The sequence below is a fragment of the Ascaphus truei genome, chromosome 13 (assembly GCF_040206685.1).
Source record: "Ascaphus truei isolate aAscTru1 chromosome 13, aAscTru1.hap1, whole genome shotgun sequence".
Taxonomy (NCBI): domain Eukaryota; kingdom Metazoa; phylum Chordata; class Amphibia; order Anura; family Ascaphidae; genus Ascaphus; species Ascaphus truei.
This window is the reverse complement of record NC_134495.1, coordinates 44376927-44400977: the sequence shown is the minus strand read 5'-3', so window position 1 is coordinate 44400977 and position 24051 is coordinate 44376927. Positions and strand designations below refer to the sequence as shown.

General features: G+C 46.2%; 1 protein-coding gene across 3 annotated transcripts; it reads right to left on the bottom strand.

The window, feature by feature from the left end:
- Positions 1–567: 567 nt before the first annotated feature.
- LOC142465291 (uncharacterized) lies at positions 568–23582 on the bottom strand. Of its 3 annotated transcripts, XM_075569316.1 has the most exons (5): positions 23258–23582; positions 19849–19935; positions 18668–18871; positions 18354–18477; positions 568–2574 (listed from the first exon to the last, which is right to left on the bottom strand). In XM_075569316.1, exons 2-5 carry the CDS (start codon positions 19906–19908, stop codon positions 1523–1525), a joined length of 1440 nt encoding a protein of 479 aa, XP_075425431.1. In that variant the 5' UTR covers positions 19909–19935; positions 23258–23582; the 3' UTR covers positions 568–1522. The 3 variants fall into 3 exon arrangements, with proteins under 3 accessions (XP_075425431.1, XP_075425429.1, XP_075425430.1); XM_075569314.1 differs by lacking the exon at positions 19849–19935; XM_075569315.1 differs by lacking the exon at positions 19849–19935 and having other exon boundaries at positions 569–2556.
- Between the last annotated feature and the right edge of the window lie 469 nt (positions 23583–24051).

Below are 24051 nucleotides of genomic sequence, written 5' to 3'. Positions count from 1 at the left end.
GTTTCACACACACACACACACACACACACACACACACACACACACACACACACACACACACACACACACACACACCCCTTGGTGCTGCCTCTGGTGGCTCTGTTGTTGCAATGCCGGGCAGGCTGCAGCCCCATTGGATGGGAGTGGTCACGTGACCGCTCCTCCGCTTCCCCGAGTGGCAAATTTCAAACCTGCTGCTTTGGGGAAGTCTCTCCTCCTCCGCACGCATCAGCAAGCATGCGGAGGGTCAGGCGCTGCCAGGGAGACCCGGCGCCGGCTTCAGAGTTTTTTTTTTTAATTAACCAGCAGCCCTTGTTTCCCACTGCTGGCGGCCCTGATCGCGGCGCCCCTCTAGCCAAGCCGCGGCGCACCAGGGCGCCGCGGCACACACTTTGGGAAACACTGGTCTATACTATCCTTCAGCAGTTAGTCAGGACAATGGGACTCAAGCTAACGCCAGAGTCACAAGGTTTCCAGTAAGTACACTAGCAAATACCACACAATAGAATATACGACAGAATAACCAAGAACTAAGAATCCCATGGACTCAATCACAAAGAGCTTTTAAACAATAGATTTAATAAATATAAGTACAGTACACAAAGAGTTAACATACAATTCAGCAGCAGTAAAATCAATGGGAGGGTAGTAAAAGTTCCTACAACTTACAGTTTACTGTAAGAGAAGTTAAAGTTTGTGGGGGTGGAAGGCTGGGTGCAGAGGCAGGGAGTTACTGCATGGTCCAGCATGTCCAATGTACATCTGCGTCACCCCAAAGGCGGAACACCTGATGGGGCTCCCCAAGAGTTGCTCCCTTCTGCACAGGACCAGCGTGATAAGGGTTAACATTTGCTTGTACTTTGTGGAACGTCAACCCCACCCACTGGAATGTTAATGAGCCAAGAGGACACAAAGAACTTTGTATTCACAGCTGCATTCAATCTGAACCCCTTCAGTGTACATCTGCATCGTCCCAAAGGCGGACAGCCTTTAACATAGCTGAAGGGCAAAGAGTGTGAGCCGTTTGCTGCTGTTCGCTGATGATTGGTGATGTTAAAAGTTCTCTATTTCAATCTGAACCTCACCAGCCCTTTTATCCCCAAATGTCTTATCTCAGTAGGGGCTGTGCAACAAATGGCACCGGCCATGCACAGGACAGAGGAAACACTGCAGGGGGCCTTTGGTGGATGTGAGAGGCCATAGGGTGGGCATAACCTTTATTTAAGAGCCTCTTCAATCACATAAGGACATTAATGTCTTGAACTTTTGTTTCTGATGTTTAACAAACTCTGAACTTTGGGTAAAACATTTCCCACATAAGCAGCAATTAGTCTCTCTCATGTGTGAAATCTCTGATGTTTATCAAGATTTGAGCTGTGGTAAAAACATTTCCCACATTTAAAGCAAACAAATGGTTTCTCTTCTGCTTTAATTATTTGATGTCTAACAAGATCTGACTCATGGGGAAAAGATTTCCCACATTCAGTGCAAATAAATTATTTCTCTTGTGTGAATTCTCTGATTAACAAGAAGTGGGTTCTGGGAAAAACATTTTCGAGCAAACAAATGACTTATATCCTGTGCGACTTCTCTGATGTCTAAGAAGATGCGACTTATGGAAAAAACATTTCCCACATTGAGAGCAAACAAATGGTTTTTCTCCTGTGTGACTTCTTTGATGTCTAACAAGATCTGAGTTCTTAAAAAAACAATTGCCACATTCAGAGCAAACAAATGGTCTCTCTCCTGTGTGATATTTTTGATGTCTTACAAGATCTGAGTTCTTGGAAAAATATTTCCCACATTCAGTGCAAACAAATGGCTTTTCTCGTGTGTGAATTATCTGATGTCTAACAAGAGTTGACTTATGGGGAAAAGATTTCCCACATTTAGAGCAAACAAATGGTCTCTCTCCTGTGTGAGATTTTTGATGTGTAACAAGATTTGAGTTATTGGAAAAACATTTCCTACATTTAGAGCAAGAAAATTGTTTCTCTGCTCTGTGAATTCTATGATGTCTAAAAAGATTTTTTTTACGAGAGAAGTGCTTCCCACATTCAGAGCAAGGAAACGACTTCCCTTCCTTGTGAATTGTCTGATGTTTAAAAAGAGCTGAATTACTAGTAAAGCATTTCTGACATTCAGAGCACATATACAGCCTTTGTGTAGTGTGTGTTCTTTGGTGAATTTTATAAGCCGATTCATTATTAAAGTTTTTACCATATTCACTGCACTTATACTTTATTACTGACACGTTTTTGCAAATTGTCTGTGCATTAGTGTTTCCTTTTTCCAACTTCTTAATATCAATAAATGCATATTCACTCCCTTTATGTTCTCTCAGTGTATCAATGTGGGAGACTCTGGAATTTTCTTCTTCTTTACGTGAGCCTGATTCCTTGGCCATAATTCTCACCGCTTTTCTCTGTCTCTTACTTGGATTCATGGAATTTGCTCCTTGTTCACTTTTAACAACACTGTTATCTTCATTTACACGATCTGGTGAGCAAAGAGGAGTGTGCCATCCTGCAGGTGTACTTCTGCTCATGGATTTATCTGTTGGAAATAAATGCACTGTGTGAAAAAAAGTTAATTAATAGCATAAACATAATTAAAAATGACTGACTGAACATTTCAATTAGTATAAAACACGTCCCAAATTGGAATACTATATAGTGTAAGCTAAAGAAGTAAAATTGAAAGCAACTCAGGGGTTACTTTACGTTTTATATAGCGATTTGTTTGCAAATCTATTGAAACAGTTTTTATGACTGATTTTCTAGGAGGTCTTCATTATTGAAGACTTCATCTTGTGTACGCCAACATTTATAGTCTATTTACTTGAATGTAGTTGTGGGTTACAATATATTGGATGAACTAAGCGTAGTCTTAAAGTACGCATTCAGGAGCACATCAGAAACATAAGGATCGGTTTTGAAAAACATAGTGTATCTAGGAACTTTTTGTTAGATCATAATAAGGATCCATCTCAATTAACATTTAAGGGAATTCAACATATTCCGTGTAATAGGAGGGGAGGAGATAGAATTAAGACCCTATCAGCACAAGAAACCTATTGGATTCATAAATTCGATACAATGTCGCCCAAAGGGTTAAATGAGGATATTGAGGCTCTCTATTTACTCCAACTGTTTATCGTAGTTTATTCTATGTAGTTAACTTTTACCATATTTTCATCCAATTGGATATGAATTGATACTGTTTTTTAACCCTCGTTTCTTTTATTTTTAGGTATGCGGTTTAATTCTTAATAAATGTGTGTCTAGTATAACCTATTCCTATTTGCATATGTAATGGCTTTCATTGATTTTCAGCTGACACTGCTGCCGATACGACTAACCTCATTGGCTATTTGGGCTTAATTAGCCAGCCAATGCGGGAGGTTGGAGAGGTATATAGTGTATCTGTGGAGCAATGTTCAACTATTCCCTGATGAAGTAGCATATAATTAATTTGTATTTTAATCTATGGTAGATTTCATGCATTTTGTAACAGCTACTCAATTTGTGATACACCGCGGAGGAGCAGCTATATTTTCCTATCAGCTGAGACTGTGCAGCTGTTATTACGCACTCTGAGTGTTTACTGGTAGTCACGTGTTATTGCAGGATCCGGGACTTATGGACTAACATTGTGCCACTGATGCACGCCCAAGACCCAAGCTGAACTATCTTGTATCCTTGGAAGTAACTACTCGGGACTCAGGCCATTACCATTGCCGGGGTGAGTTCCCAGGAAGTGACGCACACCCTCAGACGGACCGCGTGTGTAGCCGACTACCATCCTCGAGGAGCTGTGATGATGTCTTGACATCGCCGGTGACTACCTACCAGAGGGTCGCACTCCAGCTGGTCTCACCGTGTGGTAACAAATGTGTTAATCCATATATCGCACATGTTCTATTTTCCTGATGTACGCTGAATACATACCTTTTTGATTTAGATAAATTATCTTGATAAACGAGACATACATGGCACTGCACAGCATTGCAGTAACAAGATCTAACGGCATAAAGGTATAAGATACCAATATAGATAAATCATGTACACAAATGTATAGAAGTGCTTGTAGACAGCAGTATCATGGGAGACACAGGGACACAATACTGTATCACCAGTACTTTTAACACCGGGATCACTATCACCACACGGGACAAAGAAGTTTAATAAATGGGGTTTATCCTGGCAAGTCAGCAGACATGCAAAATACACAATTACAGCATACATCACCAAATGGGGGCCCTGGAGGAAGACTCTAGCCTGAACTATGTGTTTCAGGTAGGCTTACCCTGTCCACTTGTCGTCCTGGTTCCTCAAAGTGCCATTCTCTCAATAGCAACTTTGAAACTCTCACCAGATGGATCACCTTCAAACTCCAAAGTTAGGTAGATAGACATGGAGAAGCGCTCAAATGCTAGGTAAAATAACCAATAATAGCCAAAGCCCAAGGATAATCCAGAAACAATAACAATAAGTGAGAATAACAGCTATCAATATTGGGTAATAAGCCTCCTGAAGACAGGTAATGGGTAGGAATGACCCCCCCCCCACGATCAGTCTCATTGGAGGCAACCCTGTAGCAATGAAGTATTCACAAGTCCTTGTGCAGCTTCCAGTATTGTAGATACAGGATATGGAGAGGAGCGCACGATCCAATAGGACCAAGGAGAGGACCCAATGCAAAAAAATATAAACTTTATTCTGTCATAAACCTAAAATCCAACGCGTTTCGAACGCTGGTGCGTTCTTTATGAAGGATAACATACACTGCTAAAACAACCCATTATATACCTCTCTTACCTGCGATCCGTTCGGATCCCAATCCCCTGCCGGGGGCTTGCCAGGCTGCACCAGTCAGAGGAGGGGGCGTGCTTAGGTACTCAGGACCGCCCCATGATGACAGAGCTGCTGGCGAGCGGGAAATTCGAACTGGCCAATGGAAAGTACAGGCTATTTCCCCAGACCAAACTGACTCACCTGCCTGCCAATCAAGGGGACCTATCCAGGACAGCTCCATGCACTCCTCCAGGTCTGCCCCCTCTTCCTATTCGCCAGCCTCACTATATTATGCCTGTCCTGCCATTCCCACATCGCTCGACATAGTCTCCACTTGTGGATGTCTACTCTGGCACTTTCTCTCTTTATTTACTGAGGACACGACTTGGCTTGGCGGACGTCAACCTCTGGCTCTCGATCCCTGCTTGGACACCGACCTTCCGGAATTCTCCAATCCCTGACCTTGGCTAACGGCAACGACTACGGCACTTCTTTACCGGTACCGGCAAGTATTGCTAAAGCTAACAGCACCTGGCCTGGCAACGCCTAAAACACCACACTCCGGACACGGTCCTTTTGCTGCGGGTGCGTGCTCATATACGTCACTCACCTCGTAACATTATGTCGAGCCCACAAGACGCAGACCAGACTGACATGGCCTCTATGATGACGGCCATTTACCAACAAATCCAGGCCTTAACGGATCAAGTGGCTCACCTCTCCCAACAGGTACAGGACCTTTCTCTTCAGGCCCCCCCTGTGGCTGCACCGCCGGCGCAGTCAGATCCGGTATCCACTTCGATCCCAGGTCCAAAGATTCCGGCTCCGAAGCCATATGCGGGGGATTCGCACGCCTGTCATGGTTTTCTCAATCAATGTGAGATCCAGTTCGAGATGGCTCCGCAACAGTATTCCACTGGTCGTAAAAAGGTGGCTTATGTTTAGAGCCTGCTCACAGGTAATGCACTGGCATGGGCCTCCCCGATCTGGGAACTGCATCCCAATATTACACGAGATTACGCAGCCTTTAGACAAGACTTTCGACAGGTTTCGATACCCCCGCACGCCAAGAGACTGCTTCTGACTCCCTGCTACAGCTTTCACAGGCACGTCGGCCTGTGGCCCAATACGCCTTGGAGTTCAGGACCATAGCAGCTGAGACGCGATGGGATCAAGAGGCTTTAGTCTCTGTCTTCTGGAGAGGCTTATCGGACTCTGTGAAGGACGAACTTGCTTCTCAACCCAGGCCAGGACTTCTGGAGGACCTTATCTCCCAAGCCATTCGTATGGATCAGCGTCTTCAGGTACGCCGCACTCAGCGCCAGCAACCCCGGTCAACGCCTTTCCGTGCTCCTTTCTCCAGGTTCTCTACTACCTCGAGACCCGCCTTCTCCCTGCTACCCGCTCTGGAAGCCCCGGAGCCGATGCAACTCGGAGTCCAGCGTCCTCGGGTACCCTTATGACAATTGCGCCCAACCGGAGAGTCGTGTTACCATTGCGGATCTTCTGAGCATCTGACCCGTGATTGTCCACCATCTCTGGGAAATGACCAAACCCAGTGAGTATGAAGGGGCTCTCCCTGGGTGCTAAATCTTCTTGTCCACTTTCCAGGAGGGAACTTCCAAAAAAATTGACCATTCCCATTTCCCTCTCTGGTCCTACCTTCTGCACCTCCACAGCAGCATTTATCGATTCCGGCGCAGGAGGGAACTTCATGGACCAGACCTTCTCTGAACAGAATCAGATCCCACTCTCTAAGAAGAAGTCCCCCGTTGCCTTGGTCGGGATTGATAATCGTCCGCTCACCTCGGCATATATCTCCTTGGAGACCGGGCCCATCACCCTTTCTTCTCACTCCCACAAGGAAACCTCGGACTTTGACGTGATCCATGCTCCTGGTACAGCGGTCACGCTTGGCCTGCCCTGGTTGCAGAAGCACAATCCACACATCGATTGGGTATCTCCTAATCCCATTGTATGGAGGTCAAGCCTTAACACACCTGAACCATATTTTGTTCCATTCCACCCTTCCACCTGTGCTCCCTCATCTCTCTCTCTTGTTTCCCTGTGGACGTCAAGGTCAGAGGAATCTTCTTCATCTACGGTACGTCCGCCTCAATTACTAGCTAACACATCCAATCCTAAAAAAGAATTACCCTCTCCATACGCACAATTTTTGGATGTTTTTAGCAAATCGCGATCTGAGCTCCTACCCCCTCATCGTTCATACGACTGTCCGATTGACCTAGTACCTGGATACACCTTGCCCAAGTCCAAATCCTACCCCCTCTCGTTGCCCGAGACAGAAACCATGGATGAATATATTCGCGAGAACTTGAAGCGGGGCTGTATACGTCATTCCAACTCTCCCGCGGGGGCTGGATTCTTCTTTGTTAAGAAGAAGGATGGGACTCTCAGACCATGTATAGATTACCGGGGCCTGAACCACCTTACGGTGAAGAATCGTTATCCACTCCCACTCATCTCTGACCTCTTTGATAGACTTCAAAGAGCCAACCTCTTTACCAAGCTTGACCTTCGTGGGGCATATAATCTCATCCGCATCCGGGAGGGCGACGAATGGAAAACTGCCTTCAACACCCGTAGCGGGCACTACGAATATCTCGTGATGCCCTTCGGTTTATGCAATGCACCAGCGGTTTTTCAAGACTTTATCAATGATATCTTTCGGGATATCCTTAACCGCTTTGTAATCGTCTATCTGGATGACATCCTTATTTTTTCAAAGAACTTACAGGACCATATCATCCACACGAAGTTTGTGCTCTCTCGACTCCGAGAGAACCGGTTGTTTGCCAAAATGGAGAAGTGCCTTTTTCACCAGTTTACCACCTCCTTTCTTGGGTACATTATCTCCAACAGGGGCTTGGCCATGGACCCAGAGAAACTTAAAGCCGTAGTGGATTGGCCACAACCCGATTCCCTCATGTCTATTCAGCGATTTTTAGGGTTCTCTAACTATTACCGGAAATGTATTCGCATCTTTTCCACCATCATCGCTCCGATCACGGCACTGACCCAAAAAGGTGCAGATCCTTCGTCTTGGTCTCCCGAGGCAGTCACGGCTTTCAAAACATTGAAACAAGCTTTCGTCTCTGCTCCCATCCTCCGACATCCGAACATTAATTTTTCATTCACCCTAGAGGTTGACGCTTCGGACTGTGGGGCTGGCGCGGTTTTATCCCAGAGATTTTCTCCCCCGGACAAACTTCACCCTTGCGGGATCTTCTCTAAGAAGTTTTCTCCAGCGGAGAGAAACTATGATGTGGGCAATAGGGAACTTTTGGCTGTCAAATTAGCTCTTCAAGAATGGAGGCATCTTCTGGAGGGGTCAAAAGAGCAATTCACGATTCTCACGGACCATAAAAACCTGTTGTACATCGAGAATGCTCGCCGCTTAGGTCCCCGCCATGCCCGCTGGTCGTTATTTTTCTCCAGGTTTAATTTTATTCTGTCATACATTCCCGGCACCAAAAACGTCAAGGCAGATGCCCTCTCTAGACAATACTCTTCTGAAGAGAGACTGGAAAAAAACACGAGTCCATCCTTCCTAAACAAAGGATCCTCGCAGTCGCTGCGTTCAAGAATCTTGAAAAAATCATCAAGTCTCAAAGACACCTTCCGACTGGTCTTGAGGTTCCGAAGGACACCTTGTACATAGAGCCCAAGTTCATTCCTGAGATACTCGATTGGGGACATGCTTCCCGCTCGGCAGAACATCTAGGATTCAAGAAAACTTTGTATCTCATCCGTCGCACTTTCTGGTGGCCCAATATGGCCAAATCCATTCTTGAATTTACATGGGCCTGTCCGGTATGTGCACGCAATAAAATTCCTCGTCAGAAACCCCATGGTCTTCTTTTACCTTTACCCATCCCGGAGCACCCCTGGTCACACATATCCATGGACTTTATTGTTGAATTGCCTAGGTCGAATGGCATGAACACCATTCTAGTAATGGTGGATCGGTTTTCCAAGATGGCACATTTTATTCCTCTCAAAGGATTACCCTCCTCACCCGCCCTAACCGATATCTTCTCCAAAGAAATCTTTCGGATCCATGGCATACCCACATCTATCGTGTCGGATCGTGGCTCTCAATTTGTTTCCAAATTCTGGAGGATCTTCACCAGAAGACTGGGCATTGCTTCCTCCTTCCTCCAGGAACAAGTCCACTCGTGAGACGCCCTTCTTTATCAATTACGGATTCCACCCGGCTTGCCTACCTATTTCTAATATCTCCTCTGGAGTACCAGCGTGGACGAACACATCTCCCTCCTACAGGACTCTTGGTCTAGAATTCAAATCGGCATTTTAAAAGGCCTCCCTGACATCTAAAACCCAGGCTGACCGTCATCGCCGACCTGCACCCAACTACAAACCCGGGGACAAGGTTTGGCTATCTACCAAGAATATCCATCTCAAAACCCCTTCCCCCAAATTGGCACCTAGGTTTCTGGGTCCTTTTCCTATCATGGAGCAGGTAAACCCGGTGTCCTTCCGACTTCAATTACCTCAAAGCATGAGAATCCCTAATATCTTTCACACTTCGCTTCTCAAGCTGTTCATCTCCAGTGCCCTCTTTCCGGACCACACTCTTAAACCAGACCCAGTGATTGTACAGGGCAACGAAGAGTACGAGGTTCAAGCTTTACTAGATTCCCGTCTTTCGAGAGGTAAGGTCCACTTCTTGGTCCATTGGAAGGGTTTTGGACCCGAAGAAAGGTTGTGGGTACCTCTTAAAGACATTCACGCACCCGGACTTCTCAAACGTTTCCGAAAGAAGTTTCCGTCCAACCTTTTGAGGATCGTTCTGAGGCCGACCCTGAAGGGGGGGGAGGTACTGTGAGGATTCGGGGATCGCGGCGCTCACAGCGCGACCCCTCCTCACCTCTTTTACCTGCCGCTGCCGTAGTGCGTCCCCCTCGCTGATGCCGGTCACCTCCCGCTGCCCTAGGGGTTCCCCGCCGTCTCCGACGGTCCGCCTCTGCTCCGCGGCTGCAATTTGTCCCGGGCGCGCATGTGGACAGCGCGCGCCGGGTGAAGATAATTTATTCACTGCACTAGCAGTGAAACCACTCCCCCAACTGACGTACAGGCTATTTCCCCAAACCAAACTGACTCACCTGCCTGCCAATCAAGGGGACCTATCCAGGATAGCTCCATGCACTCCTCCAGGTCTGCCCCCTCTTAATATTCGCCAGTCTCCCTACTTGGCTTGGCGGACGTCAACCTCTGGCTCTCGACCCCTGCTTGGACACCGACCTTCCGGAATGCCCCAATCCCTGACCTTGGCTAACGGCAACGACTACGGCACTTCTTTACCGGTACCGGCAAGAATTGCTAAAGCTAACACCACCTGGCCTGGCAACGCCTAAAACACCACACTCCGAACATGCTCCTTTTGCTGCGGGTGCGTGCTCATATATGTCCCTTACCTCAGTATAAGGGACGGGTCTGATCTGCGGGCAGCACCGGCGTAACACTCCAACTGGGTAGGCGCCTCAGTGTCTGCAGGGAACAAAGGCTCTGAAAGCCCATCCCAGGACCTAATTGTCCATCCTTCCCCACTCCCCATTTGTCCTGACACCTAACCGCTCCCAGCCTTTGTCAGGATCTGGCATTTCTATGCAACTAGCTCGGCTAAGTGAATCACTGAGTCTGCCTGCATAGAAATGATTAAACACAAATTACATTACTTGGCTGACTAGCTGGGGGAATACTATCTACAGGGAATAAAGTGATTCAAAGTATAATACATTTTACATTCCCTGTTCCCCAACAATAAACACAGATTTTCCCCTTCCAGATCACACAGTGATTATGCTCTTCCTGTAAGGGGTTACAACACACAAAATGTTCTGCCATATGAGCTCACAAAAGCAGCCAGTTATACATGGTTTTAGGAGTAGCAGCCTGGCTTCACCTTTATTATGTGAGGCCGGCTACCCCTACCATCACCCTCATTGATATTAAGAGCTCACATATATGATCCTATATCTGGACCTTCATCCTCAGTTAAGTATGGAGCCATATTAGTCTTGATTATACTATCCAGATGTCCGCTGTATCAATAAACAGTATGGCTTCACATTGACTTTAATAACATACTTATCTAATACCCATCTATATACCTTTATCAAGGATGGACTTACTTGACCACACATTATATATACTGTACTATCCTGCGCTATAACGCATAGGTCTAAAGTTAAGGTAATTTTGCCAACTTTGACTGTATAAGAGAATGACTCTGTCTGACCATTTTTTACTGTTACAATACATACCTGATTCCGATTGGGCTGTTCAACTTACCTATCTGACCTATGGGAGTTCCACGATGATAATGGAAGCATTCACGCCCTCCGCAGGCATGGATATAAATATCATGGTTGCTGCTCTATCCTTCACTCAGCGTGTGACACTAGGTACCATTTTATTTCTTTCCCCATTTAAATATTTGATTGAGTTTCAGCTGGGTTATACCTTTTGAACTTTTGCAGATCTGAATTATATGCTTAATTTTGGCACTTTGCCCTGCTTTTGTACATTTATACTTTTATATGTTGCCCACTTATCGCATCTAATGTTTAGTGTGCTTGTATCTTATTATATGTTTTGTTTAATCCTATTTTATAGATGTACACTCGGGCAGAATCATATTCTGCAACATAATTACCATCATTTAAGGTCCCACTTTGTATAGTATATACATTTGTTTATCTATTTATATTGGTATCTTATATCTTATGCCGTTAGATCCTGTTACTGCAATGCTGTTCAATTCTATGTATGTCTTGTTTATGTCCAGTTTATGTCCAGTAGCTATGGCTATATATTTTTTACTACCATCACCCATGTTATGGTAACTTGTCCACTTTATGACCCTTTTGCTGCATTTTGTAGCATAAGTCTCATTGGAGGGTTTTGGCGCCGTTTTGCATATGCAACACCCAAAGAGGCTATATAAGACATGTAATGTCACATACACTTTATCTTGATAAAGGTTTGCAGGTGGTGGTTTGACACGTTGATGCTTGTGCAATACATTTTGTTATCTTTGGAAGACCAGTGGGGTGCCTCTTTTCATATTTGTAATAATAGCACGTTGCCCATTTATTTTCAAAATAAAATACACAATAAAATAACATTTACAGTACAATACATTACACAGTAGGAAATAAACCTATTGATTGTCACTGTGATAACCTATACCCACAATGGAGGCAAGGATTACCACAATGCCAATGAAAAAATAAATAATCCACAATATAAAATACATTTCAATTAAATAAAAACAAACATTTTCCAAAAAACATGCATTGATTGTCAATGTACTTATCTATACCCTCAAAGAGGCACCGATAAAAACATTGGCAATTAATGGGCATCCTAAAAATGAAATAAAATGCAATCAAAATGTCTCTTACCCATGCCAGGATGAAGATTCATCCTCCTCATCCAACTCTTGACCCACGATGCAATAATGCTCATCAGCAATGATACAAATAAGTCCTGTTCCTCAGTTGCTTGTGAAGGATGCTCCGGTGAGTAGATCTTTCTTTTCTGCTTATTTCTTCCTTCTCTATAAAAGGTCCAGGAGATGTTGATCTTCTGCCTTCTTTGGGTCAAATGAGACGTCACAGGCCTTATATAAGGCCTGTGACATCCCATTTGACTGTCAAATTGTATATCCACCAGTAAGATTGGTGGATGTACCATGTGATGGTTTCGATTTTTTTGCTGAAGTGATGTCATCTTAAAAGGGAGGGAAGCATATGCTACCTGTTTGACTGGATTCCCTCCCTTTAAGGTGACATCATATTATTTAAAAAAAATTACGCCATCACATCATTAAAAAAAAATGAAGCCACCTTAAAGGGAGGGAATCAAGTCAATCAGGTAGGATATGCTTACCTCCCTTTAAGACGACATCACGTCAACAAAAAAATGGAAACAATCAAATGGTGTATCCAATCGTACTTATGTATGGCCTATGGCGTCTCATTTGAACCAAAGAAGATGGCGGATCAACCTCTCCTGGACCTGTTATATAGGAGGAAGAAGATAAGCAGAAAAGAAAGAAGATCTACTCAGCAGGGCCTCCTCTGCAAGCATCTGAGGATTGTGGACAAGCTGATGAAGATCATTGCATCGTGGGTCAAGAGTTGGTTCCATGGTTGGATGAGGATGACACTTCATCCTCGTAAAAGGTAAGAAACACATTGAAAAAAAACGCCATTAAGTCCAGTGTAGTCAACTGTTTTTCCAGTAATGCTGATAAGGCTGACACTTTAACTTTTAAGGAACTGGCGCCAAGATCTAGGTCAAGTTCCTTCTGCAAGAATTCCAATAACAAAATCGATGGAAATGATGGATTTAAGTAGTAGATATGTTCGATACTGCACCACTGATAAAAACTCTCCAATATTCTATGGTAGCCTTTGGAGGTAAAGGCCTTTCTTGTGCATTAAAGTTTTTACAACTTTTTTGATAGGCCCCTTCTGTGTAACAATCTCTACTCAACCTCCATGCTGTTAAAGACAGGCTCTGTGGTTCGGCATGATACATCAGTCTCTGTGATAGGAGATGAGGAGATATTGGTAATTCCCATGGTTGTTTTTTTTACCATTACGACAAGCAAGGGAACCAATGCCCCATGTGGCAAAAATGGAATGATCACCACTAACTCTGCTCTGTTTTTCCTTATATTCCAGAGTATGACTGGTATTAGGGGTCCTGGAAGGAAGGTATACTAGTTGGAACTTCCAATCGAACGAGAGAGCCTCTATGTAGGAAGCATCAGAATGAGGAACATTTGAACAGAAGGTTAGGAGCATCGCGTTTTCAGCTGCTACCATCAGATCTATCTGTGGTGTACTCCACATTTGAGTAATCTCTCAAAATATGCAATATGTTAGAGACCATTGTCCTGGCGAGACAGTTTGTCGACTTAGAAAGTCTGCCCCTGTATTTAAACGTCCTGGAATATATATTGCTTTAAGTCAATGTAGATGTTGCTCAGCCCATTTGAAGATGGACCCAATTACTTGCAGTAATGATGAGCTCCTTGCTTCTTTAAGTACGTTACAGTAGTGATGTTGTCTGACCTGATATTTAAGCTTCTGTGAAAAAAACAACATTGCTTGCATTACTGCTCTTATCTCCAAGATGTTTGCTGGAACATTTTTCTTTAAGAGAAGCCATTTTCCCTGTGCCGAGTGAGGACTGTGTTGAGCTTCCCAACCTTAACCACTTGCATCGGTGGTCAACACAATCCTATCTTGACCTAACCGAGTTTGCCCGCATCTTACATTTTCTTCCGGTTTCCACCATATCAGTGAATGTTTTACCCGACCTGATAATAGGATTCTTTTACATGGATCTCTTTCTACTTTGTCCCACTGACACATAAAATTCGATTGGAATACCCGCATGTGCCATCTTGCCAACCTGACTACTTGTATAGTGGAAGATAGGATGCCAATTATCGTCCTACATTGTAGCGCTTTTATGTGATCACTGTTGTTGATGGATTTTATGTCTTTTTTGAGACTGTCTTTGGGAAGTAAAACAACCGCTTTGGCCACACAGAATTGAACTGCCAGGAACCTTAGGTTTTGTGAGGTAATGAGATGACTCTTGGTTTTGTTTATCACCCATTCATGTGATTCTAAAAAACCCATCATCTTTGCACAATGTTGCAACAGCAAACTTCTGTCCTGTGCCTTTATAAATATGTCGTCTATATCAGTGGTTCCCAAACTTTTTCGGTTCAAGGCTCCCCAAGGCGATCAGGATTTTTCCAGGGCGCCCAAAGTGAAAACAAAGTTGTATATACATACCTAACAGTTGCAGTGCGCAGTTGGTGTCTCTCTCAGACACACACTCTCTCACTCTCTCAGACACCCCCTCTCTCACTCTCTCAGACACCCCCTCTCTCAGGCACCCCCTCTCTCAGACACCCACTCTCTCAGACACCCACTCTCTCAGACACCCACTCTCTCAGACACCCACTCTCTCAGACACCCACAATCTCAGACACACAGACACACAGACACTCTCACATACAGCAAGGGGGGTGAATCGGAGCCAGGGGTCGAAATCGGAACGAAGGGGGGGGGAGGAGAATCAAAACGGGCAGAGGGGGGGGGGAAATCGGAGCAGGGGGGCAGCAAGGGGGAAGCAAGAAAGGCATGGAGCAGTACTCACCACATGCTCCATGCAGGAAGGGACGGGCCTCGCTTTGCAAGCTCGTATAGAGCTTGCTGCGGGCCCAAAAAAAAAATGCTGGCAGCGAGCAAACACGCACCAGCCAATCAGGAGAGGGGTGAGGTGTTTTTTTCTTTTGTAGAGACGCAAGCGCTGCCTGGCTCATCGCAAGCGCGCTAAATCCTGTCACCCCGTGGTGACCGGGTGACGGGATTTATCGAGAGGCACGGCCAGACCCCCTAACTCACAGGGCCCGGGACGCCAGTACCATCTGTCCCCCGCTGTTGGCGGCAGGGCCGCCCCCCCCACCCCCATTTCACACCTCAGGAGCCCCCATCTCTTCCCCCCCCTTCCCATGTATTTCTCTCCTTTCCGTCTCACCCTCCCGCCTTGCATGTATTTCTCTCCCCTGCTTCTCACTAGCCCCCTCTCTCCTCTCCCTCAGTCAATTACCCCACGCTCACTCATTCCGTCCTCCCCTCACACAATTCCCCCCACAAGATACATACCAAAAAACTTCCCACCCCCGAATACATACAAAAAAATCCCCATCCCCCAAATATATACAACCTCCCCCCCTAAAATGCATACAAAAAAAACCACCTACCCTATACACACACACACACACACACATACACACTTAAAAATTACCCCCACACCCCCAATACATTTAAAAATTATCCCCACACCCCCAATACATTTAAAAATTACCCCCATACCCCCAATACATATAAAAAATTACCCCACACCCCCAATACATTTAAAAATGACCCCTACACCCCCAATACATTTAAAAATTACCCCCATACCCCCAATACATATAAAAAATTACCCCACACCCCCAATACATATATATTTTTTTACCTTGGGGATGATCTCCTTGGGGATGATGGTCAGGCCGCTGGGGGGGGTGTGACGGGACGGCCTAGTGCTACATGGGACGGCGGCTGCGTGGGGTGGCTGAAGGGAGGGGGGAGGTTGATGGTGCACCGATGCTGCCGGGGGGTGGCGGTTTTGGCCGTGGGGGGGGGGGGGGGGTGTAGTGCTGCTGGGAGACATCTGTCTCCTGGTGCTGCTCCTCCAGCGCGGGCCGGGCCTCCCTCTCGCGCCGGAAGCTAACCCAACCTACTTCCGGCGCTGACAACAGAGAGACCCGGCGCCGGGTTCAGCGTTTTTTTTTTTTAATTTACTGGCCCTTGTTCCCCGCTGCTGGCGGCCCTGATCGCGGCGCCCCTCTAGCAAAGCCACGGCGCACCAGGGCGCCGCGGCGCACAGTTTGGGAACCACTGGTCTAGATAATGAAAAATTTGTGTCGCTTCTTTTCTTAATTCTAGAACTAAAGTCACTAGCACCTTTGTGAAAGTTCTTGGCGAGGTTGTGAGAACGAAAAGAAAGCTTAAACAGGGGAGTGGACGGGCGAGAAAACAAAGAGATGAAATGTCAGGAAGGAGAAACTTCCTGGAGTTTAAAATAGGGGACAGAGAAGGAAGTGAGCAAGTCCTAGGCTGCAATGCCTCTCTGAGTTGTGTCTTCCTGGGCTACACCCGGTGGACAACTGCAGCACTGCAGCCAGAACAAAGTTCATGAACATGCACAGGTCTCACAGACTGGACTTCTCGTTTCATGCAAATCTAGAGCTTCTGAAGGGAGTACTTTTTCCTTTTGCGGAATGAAAAAGGTTACTCACTGGCTCCTACTGACAATGCCATAGACCTAGCAGCAAGCCTGACCAAAATCCAATGATGCTTCTGCAATGAATTCTGGTCGCATCCACCTTTGGCAAATGATTCCAGAATTCTACAGTTCATCCATTTCTTCAAACGGATACATTTTGGAGAATATCTTGAAATTGACACCTTCTTGGCTGGTTGAGACCACGCTGAATGAATTAACTTTTTGACGATGTCATGTACAAGGAATGTTCTAGGTTTCTTCTGCGTTTCCCTAAACATCCTATTCTTTGATTCTGTAGGTGGAATGGAGTCATCAACTCCAAAACTTCACGGAGATCTTTGATTAAAGGCTCCACTAGATCTACATTAAAAGAACAGGGTTCCTATGTGTTTAGGTCTTCATCTGTGGATTCAAATTTTACATCCATAGATCTAATTTGATCCTCTGAATATAATTTACTAGTCTGTCTAGAATGGTATAGGATCGAGTCCTTTTCTGGCCTCTCCTGCTTGACTGAGAGGCCATCTCAATGCCCTAAGTTACCCCCTCCTTCATCCAAGAGAAAAACTCAGATAATGTTCTCTGTTGGCTCCTTTGCAACCTCTTTAAGATATGCTTCATACATCTTCTTATACTCCAATGCTGAATTCTTGTCACCTGCTAGACATTATTTTGTCTTTTTAGTGGCATTTTTAGTCATGGCAGGCGCCACGTTTTTTTTTTTTTTTTTAATTTATATTTTAAATTTCTCAAATTATTCTAAACTCCATTGGGTTTACCATAGCACCAGAAGTCTTGGAAGAGTAAGTATCCAAAGTTTAGTATAATCGATCCTCGTGCAGGTATTTCACTAGTACAGTGTGTAAATATCTGTGTCTATTTTAAGGCAGCTACAAATGCTGAAAACGGCTGATCTGGCTCCGTTTCAAGTTTCCCTCCACCTCTGACATTACAGGAGTACAGGACTGCCCATTCTCGTTTGCACAGGTGTGACCATGTCCGGGTGCCCGAGCACACATTTGCCTGCGTGTATCGCTGAATATGGAGGGGTAGGCAAGCATAATGTGACTGTAGAGTCCCTGGTGGGCATCCCAGGGAATCAGTGCCTACAATTGTAAAGCCTCCCCCCTGGTCGCTTCAGCATGGCTGTAGTCAGAAATGACTTTGCAGCTTGGTCCACACCGGAGCCCCCTAAAAGGCAAAACCCCAAAGGTTTGAGGATCACAGGGGAATCAAGGAGAGAGAGAGAACTCCATTTAGCTGGTAAACCCCAAAAAGTACTACCAAAAAACAACAAACTAAAACTCCTAACCTCAGCTTGATAGGACAAAAAAAAAAAAACTACCTGAGAGGAGGAGGAGTGACTCCACAGGTGTAAGTCTTTAATTTGTTATATCCCAGCTAGAAGGTGGGACTTAACCCATTGGTGCCCACTGCCATGGAGTTTCTCAGGAAAAAAAGGTTGGGAACCTCTGCTCTAAAATATCCCGTTCTGAGTGACAGAGATGAACCTCTGTGTGCCCGGCTCTGTAACATTTCTTGTTCCTGACAAACCTCACAACAAAAACACAAAGTGTAACTTGAGCTCATGTTTGCTGGATCCAAACATGACTGACATCTCTATTAGAATAACAGAAAACCTCCTCTTACCCAGTGAGCTGAGGTTCTGGAGATTCTCCATCATCACGTCTTTGTAACGATCCTTGTGTCCTTCTAAATACTCCCACTCCTCCACGGAGAAATATACAGCAACATCATCACACTTTATAGGTACCTGAAACACAGAGAATCCCCCACTCAGTATCCAGACATAATAATTGGTCCTGTAAGAATCTCTTCCTTATGGAAAGCCAGGTGAGCAAGGCAGAGAGGAGAATACAGATACATAGAGCAACGTTTGCTCAAGAAAAGGCTGAATGAAGACAGAGAGGACGTAATAACTAACGCTGCCCAGCAGCCCTCACCTCTCCAGTCAGCAGGTGAATGATGATGTTGGTGTGTTCCAGGATCTTCTCAGACAGCAGCTTCTTGTCATTGTTTCTCTCATGTATCAGGGAGTTAGTTGGATTCTCCATGATGGGTCTCTGGGTCCTGCAGAATATTTCTGGCACACAGGGACTGCTGCTGTCTGTGACATGCTCACCTTGCTTCTTCACAACAATATAATCCTACATATAGAGAGAGACAGTAATAAATATCACTGTGCAGAGCAAGAAACCACAGTTGCTATGTCTCATGTTCCTGCAGATTTGTTGCTTTGTAGTAAGAGCTTGTTAACAGCTCTATACTCAATGTTTTCAGTTCCTTCCCCACCAATTCTGTATAATGTATGACTGAAATGACTGCGCCAAACTCACTGACTCCCCTGAGCTTACAGTATAGGACCACACAGATCATGAATTGTACAAACATCACATTAAAAAGTATATGTAATCCTTACAGGACTTTTGAAACTGTGGATATTATACACACACATACATACATCCTAAATCTGTCTCAGCATCGCCCCTGCTGAAATACCTCTCCTGGCTTTCTATCAAATCCCATATCACACACTCAATTCTCCTCCTCACTTTTAAAGCTTTACACTCTTCTGCCCCTCCTTATATCTAAGCCCTAATTTCTCCCTATACACCATCCCGGCTCTTGCGTTCAGCTCAAGGATGTCTTCTCTCTACCCCTTTTGTATTCAAAGCCCTCTCCCGCCATAAACCCTTCTCACTGACTTCCCCACACCTCTGGAATGCCCTTCTCCTCAATATCCGACTAGCACCCTCTCTATCCACCTTTAAAACCCACCTGCTTAAGGAAGTATATGAGTAGCTCGATGGCTGATAATTAACACCTCTTACATTAACCTTGGCCCCTTGCAGACACACTTACCAGAATGCCCTCCTACTGTCTCTGTGTGTTTTTCCTACCAACCAATTAGATTGTTAGCTCTTCGGAGCAGGGACTCCTTTTCCTTAATGTTACTTTTATGTCTGAAGCACTTCTTCCCTTTGTGTTATTTATTTCTTATTATGTGTTATTTATATCTTATTATTTATATGATTGTAACTATTACTGCTGTGTAGCGCTATGTACATTAATGGAGCTATACAAATAAAGACATACATTCATACATACATACATACATACATACCTCTTCCTGTATCCAAGTACATTCAATCATTGGGTCAATCTCTTTGCCAAAATACTTCATTCTTTGATCCTATCTGACTCTGGTGGCCTGCTCCCCAATCGTGTCATTATGTGGTCATGTGAGAGAGTGCAGAGAAGAGCCACCAAATTAATAAAGGGGATGGACAATCTAACTTATGAGGAGAGGCTAGCTAAATTAGATTTATTTACATTAGAAAAGAAGCGTCTAAGAGGGGATATGATAACTATATACAAATATATTCAGGGACAATACAAGGAGCTTTCAAAAGAACTATTCATCCCACGGGCAGTACAAAGGACTCGGGGCCATCCCTTAATGTTGGAGGAAAAGATATTTCACCAGCAACAAAGGAAAGGGTTCTTTACAGTAAGGGCAGTTACAGTGTGGAATTCATTACCCATGGAGACTGTGATGGCAGATACAATAGATTTGTTCAAAAAAAGGTTGGACATATTTTTAGATGGAAAAGGTATACAGGGATATACCAAATAAGTATACATGGGAAGGATGTTAATCCAGGGATTAATCCGATTGCCAATTCTTGGAGTCAGGAAGGAATTAATTTTTCCCCTTAATGGGGTTTTTTGTTTGCCTTCCTCTGGATCAATAAGTAAGTATAGATATAGAATAAAGTATCTGTTGTCTGAATTTAGCATAAGTTGAACTTGATGGACGTACGTATTTTTTCAACCTCATCTACTATGTAACTATGTAACTATGTAACTATGTAACTATGTAACTATGTGCTCTCCATATAACCAAACACCTTGCTTGCCCTTTGTTTCTTGCTTTCTCTGATTACGTGTCCCTGGATATTGCTTCTCAAGTACAGATGCAGCTGCCGGTTGTTGACTGCTTGCCAAAGAAAATCTGTGACCATCTTGCAGTAACCTGGACCATCTTGGGTCCCGCTGCATCCGACAGCGCGCGCGGCCGCGTGCACGTCACTCACCAGACCTGAGTTCCTCCCGAGCCGGCCCCAGTCCCTCCTTGCTGCAAGGCACGCTGCGCACTGTGACGCGTCAGCCAGCAGGGGATCCACGAGGATCGTTATCCCAAGCGACGACGCGTCACGTGGTGCGGCAGGGAGCCAATGAGAAGGGAAGGAGGGGAGCTGTCTGGAGCTATAGGAGGGAGGCAGTGGTGGGATTCAGCCCGTTCGCATGGTTACTGGAATTTTTCAAGCTCGCAGAACCGGTGCATTAACCGGCAGTAGAATCACATATTTCAGAGCAGAGCAGGACTGCAGGGGAGGTGCGCCATCTAGCTGTCTGAGCCGGAACTTCCGGTGCCTGCAGCTAGAGCTCCTCACCTCCTGCTCTGACTGAAGTGATTGCTCTGCCGCAGCATATCATCTCCCCCCCCCCCCCCCCCGCCTGTGTGCAGCCAGGGAGCCATGGAGGAGGGGAGGAAGAGATATGAGGGAGGTTTGAGAGTGGCTGGGGGAGATGTGAAAAGGACTGGGGGAGGTGTGAGAGGGGCTGGGGGAGGTGTGAGAGGGACTGGGGGAGGTGTGAGAGGGGCTGGGGGAGGTGTGAGAGGGGCTGGGGGAGGTGTGAGAGGGACTGGGGGAGGTGTGAGAGGGACTGGGGGAGGTGTGAGAGGGGCTGGGGAGGTGTGAGAGGGGCTGGGGGAGGTGTGAGAGGGGCTGGGGGAGGTGTGAGAGGGGCTGGGGGAGGTGTGAGAGGGGCTGGGGGAGGTGTGAGAGGGGCTGGGGGAGGTGTGAGAGGGACTGGGGGAGGTGTGAGAGGGGCTGGGGGAGGTGTGAGAGGGACTGGGGGAGGTGTGAGAGGGGCTGGGGTAGGTGTGAGAGGGACTGTGGGAGGTGTGAGAGGGGCTGGGGGAGGTGTGAGAGGGGCTGGGGGAGGTGTGAGAGGGGCTGAGGGAGCCTGGGGGAGGTGTGAGAGGGGGCTGGGGGAGATGTGAGAGGGACTGGGGGAGATGAGAAGGACATGTGAGGGGGACATGAGAGGGACATGTGAGGGGGGCTGAGGGAGGTGTGAGAGGGGCAGGGGGAGGTGTGAGAGGGGCAGGGGGAGATGAGAGGGACATGTGAGGGGGACTGGGGTGTGTGAGAGGGGGCTGGGGGAGGTGTGAGAGGGGGCTGGGGGAGATGTGAGGGGGACTGGGGGAGATGTGAGAGGGACTCTCTGCCCCCCTGTCTCTGCCCCCCTCTGTCTCTCTCTGCCCTCCCCCTCTGGTCTCTCTCTGTCCCCCCCCGGTCTCTCTCTGCCCCCCCCCTGGTCTCTCTCTGCCCCCCCCAGTCTCTCTCTGCCCACCCCCCCGGTCTTTCTCTGCGGCAAAAGAAAGAGTATAATGATAATCAAGTAGTGATATGGAAATATTTTAAGAAAGCCAAATAAATAATTTATTTCAATCAAATATTGTGATTTTCATTTTTCACAATAAAAGGGCAGTACGGTCTCTCTCTCCCCCCCTCCCAGCTCTCTCACCCCCCCCCCCGGCTCTCTCACCCCCCCTCCCCGAGAGAGAACCTGTTGCTAAAAATGTTGAATCCCACCACTGGAGGGAGGTATGAGTGTGTATGTTTGTGTGTTTACCCACGCCTGCATTTCGAGATCCTCACTGCCCTCTGTGCAGCATGGCAGCATTCCCCCCCCCCCCCCCCCCTCCGGTGCCTGTTTTGCAGGCTGCACATGCTGGGGAGGTTGCGGCCAGCTCCGGCTGCTGAGCTTGTCTTCCCCGGGAGGAGAGGCGGCAGCAGATGCACAGGGGGTGGGGACTGTGCATAGGAATCCCGTCTCAAAGGGAAAGCAACAAGGCAGAGGGGTTTCCAGCCCGGGCGCTGTGTGTAGGAGTCAGATATGAGTCAGGGTTCAGTGCCTATTACTTTCCCCCTCCCTTCCTCCAGTGGATGGCAAGGCAGCGGCATCTGATGTATACAGTGGCCAACGGAGCTCAAGCAAAGCGAAATGTAAAGACTCCACGGAGCATACAGATCAGCCGCCTGCATGCTGCTGCCGTTTTGGCCACGCCCCCCTGCGCCGAAAACCGGCTCCCTAAAGACCGCATATAGCGGTGAAGTCCCGTGCACATGCCGCCCGTACAGAGCGTTGGCGCACCGGCGCTTGCAGCGGGGCCTTAGCCTAATTTGCGAGATGGTCTACAGCAGACTGTAATGGCCCATCGGATTAACACAGCGGTGGTCCCTGCATTTGAATGGGACTGACGCTGTGTGAATCCTACTGGGCTGCGGGTCCTATTCAAATACAGGGACCACCGCTGTGTTAATCCGATGGGCCATTAGAAGACAAGAAGTCGACAACTGGCAGTGGCAGCTGTACCTCCCATATAACGCTCTGCAGGTCTCTGTTATAGTGAGGGAGATAAGAGCGGTGTCATTATAACTTTCTCCAGCAGCCCTCACCTCTCCAGTCAGCAGGTAGATAATCTCCAAGGTCTGATTCAAGATCCTCTCAATCATCTGCTTCTTGTCCTTGTTCATCATCAGTGAGTTAGTCAGATGCACCAAGAATGGGCTCTGGTTCCTGTGGAAGTGTTTCACCGCGTGGTGACCTCTGCAGTTACTGCTATATATTGTACTTGTCCTTCACAGTAATATCCTCCTATGCATCGGGAGAAAGAAGGATGTATACTGTATGTGACCCTTCAGTGACAGAAAGGGATACAATAAAAATGAGTGTCCCTCCTGTCAGTGTCACCCTGGAGTAGGAAGGACAGATGTGAAGGATGGGGGGGGGGGGTCCTTTCTGCCTGTGTAACCCTGTAGTTGGAGGGACAGATGTGAGGAAATGCGTGTCTGCCACCATCTTTTGTTTATTATTGAGCAAATAAAAAGTAGTACTACTGTGGGTTGCTAAATGAACACACAGTGGTACCTCAGTATGAGTGTGTGTATATATGTACACTATATATAAATATTGGTGTGTATATTTAAATCGTTTTTTGGTTAAGAAACCCTGTAATTAGATTGTGAAGTTCTGGGGAACCCAAACCCTCTCTAATAGCGTATCTGAGATCATGTGCTAATCTTATTCGCTAAACAACATTGTGCAACTATGCACTTGAGGTCATCATGCAGTCACCAATTCCAAATAATATTTATCCGATTATGAAATAATTCTTAGCTGTAATAATCTACTTTGCCAGAAAAGTGAAAGTGTTGTCATTTTTGCTACAAGATATAAGTAAAAATAAAAA

Bases quoted from the DNA above. Each gene is read 5' to 3' on its own strand.
- LOC142465291 (XM_075569314.1), bottom strand. From the start codon at position 23,338: ATGATGAACAAGGACAAGAAGCAGATGATTGAGAGGATCTTGAATCAG. The intron at 18,478-18,667 runs GTGAGGGCTGCT...TCTGTGTTTCAG, and splicing joins TTCACCTGCTGACTGGAGAG to GTACCTATAAAGTGTGATGA. The intron at 2,575-18,353 runs GTAAGAGGAGGT...TTTTTCACACAG, and splicing joins CCAGAACCTCAGCTCACTGG to TGCATTTATTTCCAACAGAT.